General features: G+C 41.2%; 1 protein-coding gene across 3 annotated transcripts in view; it reads left to right on the top strand.

Annotated features, from left to right (window-relative positions):
• The window catches only part of LOC141273102 (uncharacterized), a 61,127-nt gene that overhangs the window by 27,127 nt on the left and 13,208 nt on the right, over positions 1-20,792 (top strand). The window contains exons 1-2 of one of the 3 annotated variants that reach the window (XM_073684485.1): positions 15,759-16,067; positions 19,723-19,847. In XM_073684485.1, the coding sequence (XP_073540586.1) occupies positions 15,998-16,067; positions 19,723-19,847 (195 nt within the window). In that variant the 5' untranslated portion in view covers positions 15,759-15,997. Of the gene's footprint in view, positions 1-15,758; positions 16,068-16,119; positions 16,475-19,722; positions 19,848-20,792 lie in introns of those variants that run through there. The other 2 variants (XM_073684487.1, XM_073684486.1) reach the window with 2 other exon arrangements.

Below are 20,792 nucleotides of genomic sequence, written 5' to 3'. Positions count from 1 at the left end.
TCTTCGGCACTTTGTCAACGCTCACCATAACGATTGGGTTAAGCTACTGTCCTGGGCCGAGTTCTCCTATAACAACCATGAGAGCGAGTCTTCTACTAAATCCCCGTTTTTTGTGGTCTACGGTCGACACCCCCGGATTCCGTTTCCCGTCTCCTCTTCAGTGGACAATCCTGCCACGGAGTCTGTCAGCGAATTTTCAGCTATTTGGGAAGACACTAGATCTACATTTCTTCAGTCCTCCGAGCAGAAGAAGAGACATGCTGATAAGAGACGTCTGGATCCGCCTCAATTCCGTCCGGGAGACAAGGTCTGGCTTTCCTCCAAATATGTCCGTCTCAAGATATCTTCTTATAAGTTGGGTCCGTGGTTAATCGGTCCGTTCGAAGTTCTGAACCAAATTAATCTCGTGGCTTACCAGCTGAAACTCCGAGTCACCTTACGGATTCCCAACTCTTTTCATGTATCCCTCCTCAAACCAGTTGTCCTTAATTCCTTCTCTGACGATCCAGGTACCAATCCAGCTCCAGACTCCGCTGAGGACATCTTTGAGGTAGAAAACATTTTGGCCACCAAGAGGGTAAGAGGAAAGACTTTCTTTCTTGTGGATTGGAAGGGGTTTGGCCCGGAGGAGAGGTCTTGGGAACCCAGGGAGAACATTTATGCCTCTCATCTTCTTAAAAATTTCTCGCGGGCTTAAAGAAGAGGGGGCGTAAAGGGGGGGGGGGTACTGTAGCATCGGCGTCTCTGCCTCCTGCCGGGCAGAGACGCCGTTCCCCTTACCGCCGCGGTCCTAGTCCGGCGTCTTCCTGCTCCCCTGCTGCTGTGGCGCACACTGCTCGCAGCTTCTCAGGCACTGTGCTTAGGGCACACGCGCTCCCTCCCTCTTAAAAGGGCCATGCACACCGTCCTAAAGAGCCCCCGGCCAATGGCCGGAGGACTTCTCATATATAAGGCACCTCCTCCAAAATGGAGGTGCCTGTGCAAGGTTGTTGTTCCGTGTGCTAACACTTGCTTCAGCCCTCAGGTCCCGCTGCCTGTCAGTCCTGCCTGCCAGTCTGTCTAACAGTCCAGCCCACCAGTCTGTCTACAGTCCAGCCCGCCAGTCTAATAGTTTTGCCCGCCAGTCTGCCAGTTACCTGCCGTGCCCGCCAGCCTGCCTACCTGGTGCACTTGCCAGTTACCTGCCATGCCCGCCAGCCTGTCTACCTGGAGCACCTGCCAGTTACCTCCCGTGCCCGCCAGCCTGCCTATCCGGAACACCTGCCAGTTACATGCCGTGTCCGCCAGCCTGCCAACCCAGAGCACCTGCCAAGTAACCTGTTGTGCCCGCCAGCTAGCCTACCCAGAGCACCTGTCTGGCTATCAGCCGTACATGCCTGCTTATCTACCTGGACCACCAGCCAGCCTGCCATGCTCATCTGCTGTACCGGTCAGCTCCTGTCATCTGACCCGTGGGAGTCGCCTGGGGTTCTCACACAAGATCAGTCCCAGAGTGGAACCTGGTTCACCTGCCCGATCCCTCCCTGGTTCACGGAGTCGACTAAGCCGCTGTGTGACCTGGGTCAGGCCAAGTAGGCACTTAGTCATGCCCCTCTGGTCCCTCCTTGCACCGAAGCACAGAGGTTCCACCACCCGGACCAGTAACAAGGTGTTAGTTTTAAAATGAAACTAAACTAAAATGAAAATTTACAGGGTGATTCGATATTTTTTTCCTCAGAATGGAGTGATTCCATAATTTTTTCCCTCTGCTTGGTCTGAAAAAGATTACCCTTACTGAGTACCACATTTTTTATCTTGATTTCTTTTAGTGTTTCTTAAAGCCCTAAAGTTGCCATTTGAAATGATTTTAGTTTTGTGCCATGTCTGTGATCTGCTTTTTTCAACAACATTAAACAACTGAATAAACATCCTCCGGGCCCGGTGATTCCATAATTTTTGCCAGGGGTTGTATAAAACACACTGTGTATATATAACACACTGTATATATAACACATACACACTGTATATATCACACACACTGCTTTGCACACTCTTGGCATTCTCTTGTATATATAACACACACACTGCATATATAACACACACACACGCACTATATATATATATATATCACACACAGTGTATATAACACACTGTATATATATATATAACACACTATACATAACACACACTGTATACATAACACACACACTGTATACATAACACACACACAGTATATATAACACACACTGTATAGATCACACACACTGTATAGATAACACACACACTGTATACATAACACACACACACACTGTATACATAACACACACACTTTATATATAACACACACTGTATACATAACTCACACACTGTATAGATAACACACACACTGTATAGATAACACACACACGGTATACATAACACACACACTGTATATATAACACACACAGTATATATAACACACACTGTATACATAACACACACTGTATACATAACACACACACTGTATACATAACACACACACTGTATAGATAACACACACAGTATAGATAACACACACAGTATAGATAACACACACAGTATACAGAACACACACACAGTATATATAACACACACTGTATACATAACACACACACTGTATATATAACACACACTGTATACATAACACACACACTGTATATATAACACACACTGTATACATAACACACACACAGTATAGATAACACACACACTGTATACATAACACACTGTATATATAACACACACACAGTATAGATAACACACACAGTATAGATAACACACACACTGTATATATAACACACACACTGTATATATAACACACACACTGTATATATAACACACACACTGTATATATAACACACACACTGTATACATAACACACACACTGTATAGATGACACACACACTGTATAGATGACACACACACACACTGTATAGATAACACACACTGTATAAATAACACACACACACTGTATAGATGACACACACTGTATACATGACACACACAGTATAGATAACACAATATATATAAAACACACACTGTATACTGTAATGCAGCAACTTGCTGGCATTACGGTAATGGTCTAGGATGTGTTTTACCTGACCATATACCTTCCCCCTCAGGTGACTCGTCACATGACTGACATCACATAGGTCCTGTATGCACAGTAAAGGTCTGTACACATGACTGGGACAGCACACAGGACCTATACACACAGCTGACTGATCACATGACTGTGACATCAGCAAGGTCCTGTCAGTATGTGTGTGTGTGTGTGTGTGTGTGTGTGTGTGTGTGTGCACAGGATATATAAACCCTGGTAATTTGAGACAGGTGTGTTCAGTGAGAGAGGCGTGAGGCCTGTGCTCCGTGGATGTGGGACACCGTTTGTGAGAGGCCTAGTGAGGCCAAGAGTGAAGCCTGGCAGCCTGAAAGGCCGAGTCTGGATCCTGTGCGTGGATGTCAGTGGCCTTTGAGGAAGAGCCGGCTTGGTGAAGAACCCTGAAAGGCGCAGGCTGGATGTCAAGTGTGGAAGACATACCAGTAGCCTACGAGGGGATGACGGCTAGAGACCCCCACCTGGGAAAGCCGCAAAGCCACAGTGGTGGCGGAATAAACGGACTGTAGCAGCCAAAACCCGCTGCGTTATATGGACATTTATGTTGTTGCCTAGCCGAGGGTTATAACGGGAGCCAAGTGGACGTATCTGTCATTGGAAAGGCTCCCGAATTGTGATGTGTGTAATATGCCGGTCTGCCACTTGAGAAGCTCCCGGAGGTGATGGGTGTAAACATGCCGGGCGTATACTAAGATGGACTGTGTGATTAGCGGTTTATGACGAAATAATAAACTGCATTGTGAAATATCGGAAGGACATTACTTATGTGCCTTAATTGACCCGGTGCAGCGAGTATCCCCCATTATGATGACTAGGGCTGCCTTACAATACATAACACACACACACACACACTGTATAGATAACACACACACACTGTATAGATAACACACACACACTGTATAGATAACACACACACACACTGTATAGATAACACACACTGTATAGATAACACACACACACTATAGATAACACACACACACACACTATAGATAACACACACACACACTATAGATAACACACACACACACTATAGATAACACACACACACACACTGTATAGATAACACACACACACTGTATAGATAACACACACACTGTACACACACTGTACACACACACACAGTATAGATCACACACACTGTATAGATACACACACACACTGTATAGATAACACGCGCACACACACGCACACTGTATAGATAACACACACACTGTATAGATAACACGCGCACACACACGCACACTGTATAGATAACACACACACTGTATAGATAACACACACACACACTGTATAGATAACACACACACACTGTATAGATAACACACACACTGTATAGATAACACGCGCACACACACGCACACTGTATAGATAACACACACACTGTATAGATAACACACACACACACTGTATAGATAACACACACACACTGTATAGATAACACACACACACTGTATAGATAACACACACACACACACACACTGTATAGATAACACACACACTGTATAGATAACACACACACACACTGTATAGATAACACACTGTATAGATACACACACACTATAGATAACACACACACACACACACTATAGATAACACACACACACTGTATAGATAACACACACACACACTGTATAGATAACACACACACACTGTATAGATAACACACACACTGTACACACACTGTACACACACTGTACACACACACACAGTATAGATAACACACACACACTGTATAGATAACACACACACACACACTGTATAGATAACACACACACTGTATAGATAACACGCGCACACACACGCACACTGTATAGATAACACACACACTGTATAGATAACACACACACTGTATAGATAACACACACACACACACTGTATAGATCACACACACTGTATAGATCACACACAATGTATAGATAACACACACTGTATAGATAACACACACTGTATAGATAACACACACACTGTATAGATAACACACACACACACACTGTATAGATAACACACACACACTGTATAGATAAACACACACACACTGTATAGATGACACGCACACACACACTGTATAGATAACACACACACACTGTATAGATAACACACACACACACTGTATAGATAACACACACACACACTGTATAGATAACACACACACTGTATAGATACACACACACTGTATAGATAACACACACACACACTGTATAGATAACACACACACACACACTGTATAGATAACACACACACACACACACTGTATAGATCACACACACAATGTATAGATAACACACACTGTATAGATAACACACACTGTATAGATAACACACACACACACACTGTATAGATAACACACACACACACACACACTGTATAGATAACACACACACTGTATAGATAAACACACACACACTGTATAGATAACACACACACTGTATAGATGACACGCACACACACACTGTATAGATAACACACACACACTGTATAGATAACACACACACACTGTATAGATGACACACACACACACACTGTATAGATGACACGCATACACACACTGTATAGATAACACACACACACACTGTATAGATCACACACACTGTATAGATAACACACACACACACTGTATAGATAACACACACACTGTATAGATAACACACACACACACAGTGTATAGATAACATACACACACACACACTGTATAGATAACACACACACACACTGTATAGATAACACACACAAACACACTGTATAGATAACACACACACACACACTGTATAGATAACACACACACACACTGTATAGATCACACACACTGTATAGATCACACACAATGTATAGATAACACACACTGTATAGATAACACACACACACACTGTATAGATAACACACACACTGTATAGATAACACACACACACTGTATAGATAAACACACACACACTGTATAGATAACACACACACTGTATAGATGACACGCACACACACACTGTATAGATAACGCACACACACACTGTATAGATAACGCACACACACTGTATAGATAACACACACACACACTGTATAGATGACACGCACACACTGTATAGATAACACACACACACTGTATAGATGACACGCACACACACACTGTATAGATGACACGCATACACACACTGTATAGATAACACACACACACACTGTATAGATAACACACACACACACTGTATAGATAACACACACACACACTGTATAGATAACACACACACTGTATAGATAACACACACACTGTATAGATAACACACACACACTGTATAGATGACACACACTATATAGATGACACACACACACTGTATAGATGAGACACACACACACTGTATAGATAACACACACTGTATAGATAACACACACACACTGTATAGATAACACACACACACACACACACACTGTATAGATAACACACACACACTGTATAGATAACACACACACACACACACTGTATAGATAACACACACACACACTGTATAGATAACACACACACACACTGTATAGATAACACACACACACACACTGTATAGATAACACACACACACACTGTATAGATAACACACACACACACTGTATAGATAACACACACACACTGTATAGATAACACGCACACATACACACACTGTATAGATAACACACACACTGTATAGATAACACGCACACACACTGTATAGATAACACACACACACACACACACTGTATAGATGACACACACACACACTGTATAGAAACACACACACACACTGTATAGATCACACACACACTGTATAGATAACACGCACACACACTGTATAGATAACACACACACTGTATAGATAACACACACTGTATAGATAACACACACTGTATAGATGACACACACTGTATAGAAACACACACACACACACTGTATAGATCACACACACACTGTATAGATCACACACACACTATAGATAACACACACACACTGTATAGATAACACGCACACACACTGTATAGATAACACGCACACACACTGTATAGATAACACGCACACTGTATAGATAACACGCACACTGTATAGATAACACACACACACACTGTATAGATAACACACACACACACTGTATAGATAACACACACACACACTGTATAGATACACACACACACTGTATAGATAACACACACACACACTGTATAGATCACACACACTGTATAGATCACACACACTGTATAGATCACACACAATGTATAGATAACACACACTGTATAGATAACACACACACTGTATAGATAACACACACACTGTATAGATAACACACACACAGTATAGATAACACACACACACACTGTATAGATAACACACACACTGTATAGATAACACACACACACACTGTATAGATAACACACACACTGTATAGATAACACACACACTGTATAGATAACACACACACACTGTATAGATAACACACACACTGTATAGATAACACACACACACACACTGTATAGATAACACACACACACACTGTATAGATAACACACACACACTATAGATCACACACACACACACTGTATAGATCACACACACTGTATAGATAACACACACACACACACTGTATAGATAACACACACACTGTATAGATAACACACACACACACTGTATAGATAACACACTGTATAGATAACACACACACACTATAGATAACACACACACACACACTATAGATAACACACACACACTGTATAGATAACACACACACACACTGTATAGATAACACACACACACACTGTATAGATAACACACACACACTGTATAGATGACACACACACTGTATAGATGACACACACACTGTATAGATAACACACACACTGTATAGATAACACACACACACACACTGTATAGATAACACACACACACACTGTATAGATAACACACACACACTATAGATCACACACACACACACTGTATAGATCACACACACTGTATAGATAACACACACACACACACTGTATAGATAACACACACACTGTATAGATAACACACACACACACTGTATAGATAACACACTGTATAGATAACACACACACACTATAGATAACACACACACACACACTATAGATAACACACACACACTGTATAGATACACACACACACTGTATAGATAACACACACACACACTGTATAGATAACACACACACACTGTATAGATGACACACACACACACTGTATAGAAACACACACACACACTGTATAGATCACACACACACTGTATAGATAACACGCACACACACTGTATAGATAACACACACACTGTATAGATAACACACACTGTATAGATAACACACACTGTATAGATGACACACACACACTGTACACACACTGTACACACACACACAGTATAGATAACACACACACACTGTATAGATAACACACACACACACACTGTATAGATAACACACACACTGTATAGATAACACGCGCACACACACGCACACTGTATAGATAACACACACACTGTATAGATAACACACACACTGTATAGATAACACACACACACACACTGTATAGATCACACACACTGTATAGATCACACACAATGTATAGATAACACACACTGTATAGATAACACACACTGTATAGATAACACACACACTGTATAGATAACACACACACACACACTGTATAGATAACACACACACACTGTATAGATAAACACACACACACTGTATAGATGACACGCACACACACACTGTATAGATAACACACACACACTGTATAGATAACACACACACACACTGTATAGATAACACACACACACTGTATAGATACACACACACTGTATAGATAACACACACACACACTGTATAGATAACACACACACACACACTGTATAGATAACACACACACACACTGTATAGATCACACACACAATGTATAGATAACACACACTGTATAGATAACACACACTGTATAGATAACACACACACACACACTGTATAGATAACACACACACACACACACACTGTATAGATAACACACACACACTGTATAGATAAACACACACACACTGTATAGATAACACACACACTGTATAGATGACACGCACACACACACTGTATAGATAACACACACACACTGTATAGATAACACACACACACTGTATAGATGACACACACACACACACTGTATAGATGACACGCATACACACACTGTATAGATAACACACACACACACTGTATAGATCACACACACTGTATAGATAACACACACACACACTGTATAGATAACACACACTGTATAGATAACACACACACACAGTGTATAGATAACACACACACACACACACTGTATAGATAACACACACACACACTGTATAGATAACACACACAAACACACTGTATAGATAACACACACACACACACTGTATAGATAACACACACACACACACACTGTATAGATCACACACACTGTATAGATCACACACACTGTATAGATAACACACACACACACACTGTATAGATAACACACACACTGTATAGATAACACACACACACTGTATAGATAAACACACACACACTGTATAGATAACACACACTGTATAGATGACACGCACACACACACTGTATAGATAACGCACACACACACTGTATAGATAACGCACACACACTGTATAGATAACACACACACACACTGTATAGATGACACGCACACACTGTATAGATAACACACACACACTGTATAGATGACACGCACACACACACTGTATAGATGACACGCATACACACACTGTATAGATAACACACACACACACTGTATAGATAACACACACACACACTGTATAGATAACACACACACACACTGTATAGATAACACACACACTGTATAGATAACACACACTGTATAGATAACACACACACACACTGTATAGATAACACACACACACACACACACTGTATAGATAACACACACACACACACTGTATAGATAACACACACACACACACACACTGTATAGATAACACACACACACACTGTATAGATAACACACACACTGTATAGATAACACACACACACACTGTATAGATAACACACACACACACACTGTATAGATAACACACACTGTATAGATAACACACACACTGTATAGATAACACGCACACACACACACTGTATAGATAACACACACACTGTATAGATAACACGCACACACACTGTATAGATAACACACACACACACACACACTGTATAGATAACACACACTGTATAGATGACACACACACACACTGTATAGAAACACACACACACACTGTATAGATCACACACACACTGTATAGATAACACGCACACACACTGTATAGATAACACACACTGTATAGATGACACACACACACACTGTATAGAAACACACACACACACTGTATAGATCACACACACACTGTATAGATCACACACACACTGTATAGATCACACACACACTATAGATAACACACACACACTGTATAGATAACACGCACACACACTGTATAGATAACACGCACACACACTGTATAGATAACACGCACACTGTATAGATAACACGCACACTGTATAGATAACACACACACACACTGTATAGATAACACACACACACTGTATAGATACACACACACACTGTATAGATAACACACACACACACTGTATAGATCACACACACTGTATAGATCACACACACTGTATAGATCACACACACTGTATAGATCACACACACTGTATAGATCACACACAATGTATAGATAACACACACTGTATAGATAACACACACACTGTATAGATAACACACACACAGTATAGATAACACACACACACACTGTATAGATAACACACACACTGTATAGATAACACACACACACACACTGTATAGATAACACACACACTGTATAGATAACACACACACTGTATAGATAACACACACACACACTGTATAGATAACACACACACACTATAGATCACACACACACACACTGTATAGATCACACACACTGTATAGATAACACACACACACAGTGTATAGATAACATACACACACACACACTGTATAGATAACACACACACACACTGTATAGATAACACACAAACACACTGTATAGATAACACACACAAACACACTGTATAGATAACACACACACTATAGATAACAGACACTCACACACTGTATAGATAACACACACACACTGTATAGATCACACACACACACTGTATAGATAACACACACACACTGTATAGATAACACACACACACTGTATAGATATCTATACAGTGTGTGTGTGTGTTATCTATAGTGTGTGTGTGTTATCTATACAGTGTGTGTGTGTCATCTATACAGTGTGTGTGTCATATCTATACAGTGTGTGTGTGTGTTAACACACACACACACTGTATAGATGACACACACACACACTGTATAGATGACACACACACACTGTATAGATGACACACACACACACTGTATAGATAACACACACACACTGTATAGATGACACACACACTGTATAGATAACACACACTATATAGATAACACACACACACACACTGTATAGATAACACACACACACTGTATAGATAACACACACACACTGTATAGATAACACACACACACTGTATGGATAACACACACACACTGTATAGATGACACACACACACTGTATAGATGACACACACACACTGTATAGATGACACACACACTGTATAGATAACACACACACACACACACTGTATAGATCACACACACACTGTAGATCACACACACACACTGTATAGATCACACACACACACTGTATAGATCACACACACACACTGTATAGATCACACACACACACTGTATAGATAACACACACACACTATAGATAACACACACACACTGTATAGATAACACACACACTGTATAGATAACACGCACACACACTGTATAGAAACACACACACACTGTATAGATCACACACACACTGTATAGATCACACACACACACTGTATAGATCACACACACACACACACTGTATAGATAACACACACACACTATAGATAACACACACACACTGTATAGATAACACACACACTGTATAGATAACACGCACACACACTGTATAGATAACACGCACACACACACTGTATAGATAACACACACACTGTATAGATCACACACACACACTGTATAGATAACACACACTGTATAGATAACACACACACTGTACACACACTGTACACACACACACTGTATAGATAACACACACACTGTATAGATAACACACACACACACTGTATAGATAACACACACACACACTGTATAGATAACACACACACACTGTATAGATAACACACACACAGTATAGATAACACACACACTGTATAGATAACACACACACTGTATAGATAACACACACACACACTGTATAGATAACACACACACACACACTGTATAGATAACACACACACTGTATAGATCACACACACACTGTATAGATCACACACAGATAACACACACACACTGTATAGATAACACACACACTGTATAGATAACACACACACACACTGTATAGATAACACACACACACACTGTATAGATAACACACACACTGTATAGCTAACACACACACTGTATAGATAACACACACACACTGTATAGATAACACACACACACTGTATAGATAACACACACACAGTATGGATAACACACACACAGTATGGATAACACACACACAGTATGGATAACACACACTGTATAGATGACACATACACACTGTATAGATGACACACACACACTGTATAGATCACACACTGTATAGATAACACACACACACACTGTATAGAAACACACACACACTGTATAGAAACACACACACTGTATAGATAACACACACACACTGTATAGATAACACACACACACTGTATAGATAACACACACACTGTATAGATCACACACACACACTGTATAGATAACACACACACACACACTGTATAGATAACACACACACACTGTATAGATCACACACACACTGTATAGATCACACACACACTGTATAGATCTCACACACACACACACACTGTATAGATAACACACACACACTGTATAGATCACACACACACACACTGTATAGATAACACACACACACACTGTATAGATAACACACACACACACACTGTATAGATAACACACACACTGTATAGATCACACACACAATGTATAGATAACACACACACACACACTGTATAGATAACACACACACACTGTATAGATCACACACACACTGTATAGATAACACACACACACTGTATAGATAACACACACACACACACTGTATAGATAACACACACACTGTATAGATAACACACACACACACTGTATAGTTAACACACACACACACTGTATAGATAACACACACACACACACACTGTATAGATAACACACACTGTATAGATAACACACACACACACACTGTATAGATAACACACACACACACACTGTATAGATAACACACACACACTGTATAGATAACACACACACACTGTATAGATAACACACACACACTGTATAGATAACACACACACACACTGTATAGATAACACACACACACTGTATAGATAACACACACACACACACACTGTATAGATAACACACACTGTATAGATAACACACACACACACACTGTATAGATAACACACACACACACACACTGTATAGATAACACACACACACACTGTATAGATAACACACACACACTGTATAGATCACACACACACACACTGTATAGATCACACACACAATGTATAGATCACACACACACACACACTGTATAGATCACACACACACTGTATAGATAACACACACACACTGTATAGATAACACACACTGTATAGATAACACACACACACTGTATAGATCACACACACACACTGTATAGATCACACACACACACTGTATAGATCACACACACACACTGTATAGATAACACACACACTGTATAGATAACACACACACTGTATAGATAACACACACACACTGTATAGATAACACACACACTGTATAGATAACACACACACACTGTATAGATAACACACACACACTGTATAGATAACACACACACAGTATGGATAACACACACACAGTATGGATAACACACACACAGTATGGATAACACACACTGTATAGATGACACATACACACTGTATAGATGACACACACACACTGTATAGATCACACACTGTATAGATAACACACACACACACTGTATAGAAACACACACACACTGTATAGAAACACACACACTGTATAGATAACACACACACACTGTATAGATAACACACACACACTGTATAGATAACACACACACTGTATAGATCACACACACACACTGTATAGATAACACACACACACACACTGTATAGATAACACACACACACTGTATAGATCACACACACACTGTATAGATCACACACACACTGTATAGATCACACACACACACACACTGTATAGATAACACACACACACTGTATAGATCACACACACACACACTGTATAGATAACACACACACACACTGTATAGATAACACACACACACACACTGTATAGATAACACACACACTGTATAGATCACACACACAATGTATAGATAACACACACACACACACTGTATAGATAACACACACACACTGTATAGATCACACACACACTGTATAGATAACACACACACACTGTATAGATAACACACACACACACACTGTATAGATAACACACACACTGTATAGATAACACACACACACACTGTATAGTTAACACACACACACACTGTATAGATAACACACACACACACACACTGTATAGATAACACACACTGTATAGATAACACACACACACACACTGTATAGATAACACACACACACACACTGTATAGATAACACACACACACTGTATAGATAACACACACACACACTGTATAGATAACACACACACACTGTATAGATAACACACACACACACACACTGTATAGATAACACACACTGTATAGATAACACACACACACACACTGTATAGATAACACACACACACACACACTGTATAGATAACACACACACACACTGTATAGATAACACACACACACTGTATAGATCACACACACACACACTGTATAGATCACACACACAATGTATAGATCACACACACACACACACTGTATAGATCACACACACACTGTATAGATAACACACACACACTGTATAGATAACACACACTGTATAGATAACACACACACACTGTATAGATCACACACACACACTGTATAGATCACACACACACACTGTATAGATAACACACACACACTGTATAGATAACACACACACTGTATAGATAACACACACACTGTATAGATAACACACACACTGTATAGATAACACACACACACTGTATAGATAACACACACACACTGTATAGATAACACACACACACTGTATAGATAACACACACACACTGTATAGATAACACACACAGTATAGATAACACACACAGTATAGATAACACACTGTATATTGTACACACAACACACACACACTATATAAAACTTAATTGCTATTGAAGAAGACCCCCTCCTGTAATGAGGCGGCTAGGCTGGGGACTATGAGGAGCTGTGACGTCACCTCCATTCCGGTCAGTGTTGAGCTCTCTACAGTGGAGGCTACTGTGAGGGCCGCGCTCCAGCAGCTCCGGTCACCTCAACACTAAGTGGTCACATCCTCACTACACACCATTGTGTCACCTCACTGCTGATCCGTCTAGAGAGGAGCTGCTGGAAGGAGCCTCACAGGAGCCTCCAGTCTAAACGAAAGCATACAGGCCTGGCAGTCTGTGTACAGGACCGGAAGTCAGAGACGAGTCACCTGACTGTCATGTATCACGTGGCTCTTACGTCAGCACAACTAGCAGTACCTGCTCCTAATCTATACTCGACTGTAGGAGGTGAGTTATTTGCTTGCACTTTCTTACCACTAGGTGGAGCGCCAGCTAAAGTGAGCAGAGCAGCGCTGTACCGCGGGTCTGAATGTGAAGGGTACAGGTGGCACTGAGGGGGTGGGCAGTCAATGCAGGTAGAAGGAATACTATAGGCACAGTGGAGGATGGGCACAGAAGAGAGGTGGGTATATGGGGGTGCAGTGACAGTGCAGATAGAAGGAGTAGTATTGGTACAGTGCAGGATGGGCACAGAAGAGAGAGAGGTGGGTATATGAGGGAGCAGTGACAGTGCAGATAAGAGTAGTATTGGCACTGTGCCGGGTGGGCAGAGAAGAGAGGTGGGTATATGGGGGAGCAGTGACAGTGCAGATAGGAGTAGGATTGGCACAGTGCCGGGTGGGCAGAGAAGAGAGGTAGGTATATGGGGGTGCAGTGACAGTGCAGGTAGAAGGAATACTATAGGCACAGTGCAGGATGGGCACAGAAGAGAGGTGGGTATATGGGGGTGCAGTGACTGTACAGGTAGAAGGAATACTATAGGCACAGAAGAGGTGGGTATATGGGGGTGCAGTGACAGTACAGGTAGAAGGAGTAGTATTGGCACAGTGCCGGGTTGGCACAGAAGAGAGGTGGGTATATGGGGGTGCAGTGACAGTGCAGGTAGAAGGAATACTATAGGCACAGTGCAGGATGGGCACAGAAGAGAGGTGGGTATATGTGGGGTGCAGATACAGTGCAGGTAGAAGGAGTATTATTGGCACAGTGCAGGATGGGCAGAGAAGAGAGGTGGGTATATGGGGGAGCAGAGACAGTGCAGATAGAAGGAGTAGTATTGGCACAGTGCAGGATGGGCACAGAAGAGAGGTGGGTATATGGGGGTGCAGATACAGTGCAGGTAGAAGGAGTAGTATTGGCACAGTGCAGGAAGGGCACAGAAGAGAAGTGGGTATATGGGGGAGCAGTGACAGTGCAGATAGAAGGAGCAGTATTGGCACGGTGCAGGATGGGCACAGAAGAGAGGTGGGTATATGGGGGAGGAGTGACAGTACAGATACAGTTATATGAAAAAGTTTGGGCACCCCTATTAATCTTAAGCTTAATGTTTTATAAAAATTGGTATTTTTGCAACAGCTATTTCAGTTTGATATATGTAATAACTGTTGGACACAGTAATGTTTCTGCCTTGAAATGAGGTTAATTGTACTAACAGAAAATGTGCAATCTGCATTCAAACAAAATTTGACAGGTGCATAAGTATGGGCACCCTTATCATTTTCTTGTTTTAAATACTCCTACCTACTTTTTACTGACTTACTAAAGCACTTTTTTTGGTTTTGTAACCTCATTGAGCTTTGAAATTCATAGCCAGGTGTATGCAATCATGAGAAAAGCTACTTAAAGTGGCCACTTGCAAGTTGTTCTCCTGTTTGAATCTCCTCTGAAGAGTGGCATCCTGGGCACCTCAAAACAACTGTCAAATGATCTGAAAACAAAGATTATTCAACATAGTTGTTCAGGGGAAGGATACAAAAAAGCTGTCTCAGAGATTTAACCTGTCAGTTTCCACTGTGAGGAACATAGTAAGGAAATGGAAGAACACAGGGACAGTTCTTGTTAAGGCCAAGAAAAACATCAGGAAGGCAGAGAAGAAGAATGGTGAGATCAGTCAAGACAATCCTCAGACCACCTCCAGAGAGCTGCAGCATCAACTTGCTGCAGATGGTGTCACTGTGCATCGGTCAACTATACAACGCACTTTGCACAATTAGAAGCTGTATGGGAGAGTGATGCGAAAGAAGCCGTTTCTGCAAGCACGCCACAAACAGTCGGCTGAGGTATGCAAAAGCACATTTGGAGAAGCCAATTTCTTTTTGGAAGAAGGTCCTGTGGACAGATGAAACCAAGATTGAGTTGTTTGGTCATACAAAAAGGCGTTATGCATGGCGGCAAAAAAAACACAGCATTCCACGAAAAACACTTGCTACCCACAGTAAAATTTGGTGGAGGTTCCATCATGCTTTGGGGCTGTGTGGCCAATGCCGGCACCAGGAATCTTGTTAAAGTTGAGGGACGCATGGATTCCACTCAGTGTCAGCAGATTCTTGACAATAATGTTCAAGAATCAGTGATAAAGTTGAAGTTACTCAGGGGATGGATCTTTCAGCAAGACAATAATCCAAAACACCGCTCCAAATCTACTCAGGCATTCATGCAGAGGAACAATTACAATGTTCAGGAATGGCCATCCCAGTCCCCAGACCTGAATATCATTGAACATCTGTGGGATCATTTGAAGAGGGCTGTCCATGCTCGGCGACCATCAAACTTAACTGAACTGGAATTGTTTTGTAAAGAGGAATGGTCAAAAATACCTTCATCCAGGATCCAGGAACTCATTAAAAGCTACAGGAAGCGACTAGAGGCTGTTATTTTTGCAAAAGGAGGATCTACTAAATATTAATGTCACTTTTCTGGTGAGGTGCCCATACTTATGCACCTGTCAAATTTTGATTGAATGCAGATTGCACATTTTCTGTTAGTACAATAAACCTCATTTCAAGGCAGAAACATTACTGTGTCCAACAGTTATTGCATATATCAAACTGAAATAGCTGTTGCAAAAACACCAATTTTTATAAAACATTAAGATTAATAGGGGTGCCCAAACTTTTTCATATAACTGTAGAAGGAGTAGTATTGGCACAGTGCAGGGTGGGCAGGGAAGAGAGGTGGGTATATGGGGGAGCAGTGACAGTGCAGATAGAAGGAGTAGTATTGGCACAGTGCAGGATGGAGTATCACATTAATGTTAGGTGATTTGGAATATGATAATTGGTTGGCACAGCGCTGGGTACAATACCAATACCACTGTGCATATTGCGTCTGTACCTTTCTTCAGCAGTATGCAGTATATACTGTAGGTAATAAAACTCCTCTGATGGAGTGGCACACACCCATCTTAGAGTCACTTTGTAAAGTAGAATATAAACAAAAAATTGTTTGCTGTAGAGGTGACATGTTTTGCTGAGATGGCATGCTGACTGACCGATTAAAGATTATTATATTGCAGGGTCCCGGGTAAGGTTTTGGGCAGTAGGACATTGACCTTACTTTGGAAAAACATTGGACCCAGGAAAGTGATCTGCCACACAGGGATTCTCCTATTGCTGTCTGGTCCCTTCACTAGGCAGGACACGATGTTTTGGTTTTACATGAAATGTGCCTTCAATTTGTATTTTTGTCCACAGTTACAGAACACCTGTATAGTTCTATGCGGTCTGTCATGATACCGTAATGGATATTGTAATGCTGCACCATTACTGCTCAGTGTGAATGTGACATTACCATTGGAGGGCACAGGCTGTTTTTACTAGTAGAGGTCATTGCTGTAACTACCAGAGAGGGTTCTAGAATTCACAGATGGTGGAATCCAATCTATGATGGTTAATCTCCTAAAAAGGGCACATGGAAACAGGCTGTCCTGATGAGACAACCCTTTATTGTCTTCACTTGTTACAGTGTGTGTGTGTGTATATATCCATGTATATTGCCTTCTTTTACTGAAGATAATCTATGATGATTTTGCATCTTCAATTATGAATTCTGACATAATTTATGGAAAAAATAAATAAATGAATCCCCATGCTTTCCATCTATATAGGTGACTATGGTCAGACCCTCCCACCTGACTCTCCAGCACTTCTGAGAATGGACAAAGACAAGGGTTATGTGGCTGAGCGGATACTAAATTTTACCTTGAAGATCCTCTACCTGTTGACTGGAGAAGTAAGGGGTTCTTAGATAGACTTTATAAAATGACAATTAGGATTTCAAGTTCTAAAAGGGGTTTACCACAATAATAAAAATGCATCTTATCTAAAAGATCTTGGAGAAGTAATACACTTCTCAAATACAATTCAATACCAGAAATCCCCCCTTTTCCTACATCAGGCATACCTATGTACCTGGTTGCTGGTCTTCTAATTAGCTTCAAAACACATAGTACATCCATCAGCTGCTTCTCCTGCTGTGGCCGAGCATGCCCAAAATCTGTAGTATTGCTTCACATGGCTGATGTTCTCACAGCCGGCTGTCCGACCGGGGCCGAGCAGGTCAGTGACTGGTATAACCAACGCTGATGACTACATGATTCAGGAACACAGCGATGCGCTATGCAGCTGTCTGCCTGTACAATGGCTGTGAGCGTGCAGTGATCTGTGACTGCGGGCTTGTACGCATCGTAACTGAAGAAGTGATCACTGCAAGTTCTTGGCCATAGTGCACACAGACAGCTGCATAGAACAACAATGTGTCTGCATCATATGAACACTCTGACTGGCACATGGTCATCAGCACTGGTTACATCGATGTGCCAGTCAGAGTGTTCATATGATGCAGATACAGTGTTGTTCTATGCAGCCGTCTGTGTGCACAATGGCCAAGAGTGCACAGTCATCGCTTCAACAGTTTCTATGAGTACAAGCCAAGAGACAGATCAGTGTGCTCTCTTGGTAGAAGCTGCTGGTGGATGGACTATGCGATTTGAAGCAAATCAGATGATCAGTGATCAGGTAAACCCGGCCGAAAGTGTTGGCACCATTGAAATTGTTCCATAAAGTGAAGTATTTCTCCCAGAAAATTATTGAAATTACACATGTTTTGTTATACACATGTTTATTTCCTTTGTGTGTATTGGAACAACCCCCAAAAAAACTAGAGAAAAAAAAAAAA

Source organism: Phyllobates terribilis, unplaced genomic scaffold, assembly GCF_046119375.1.
Source record: "Phyllobates terribilis strain yellow unplaced genomic scaffold, ASM4611937v1 Scaffold_5__5_contigs__length_657084704, whole genome shotgun sequence".
In the NCBI taxonomy this organism is placed as follows: domain Eukaryota; kingdom Metazoa; phylum Chordata; class Amphibia; order Anura; family Dendrobatidae; genus Phyllobates; species Phyllobates terribilis.
This window is presented reverse-complemented; position numbering and strand designations above follow the sequence as displayed.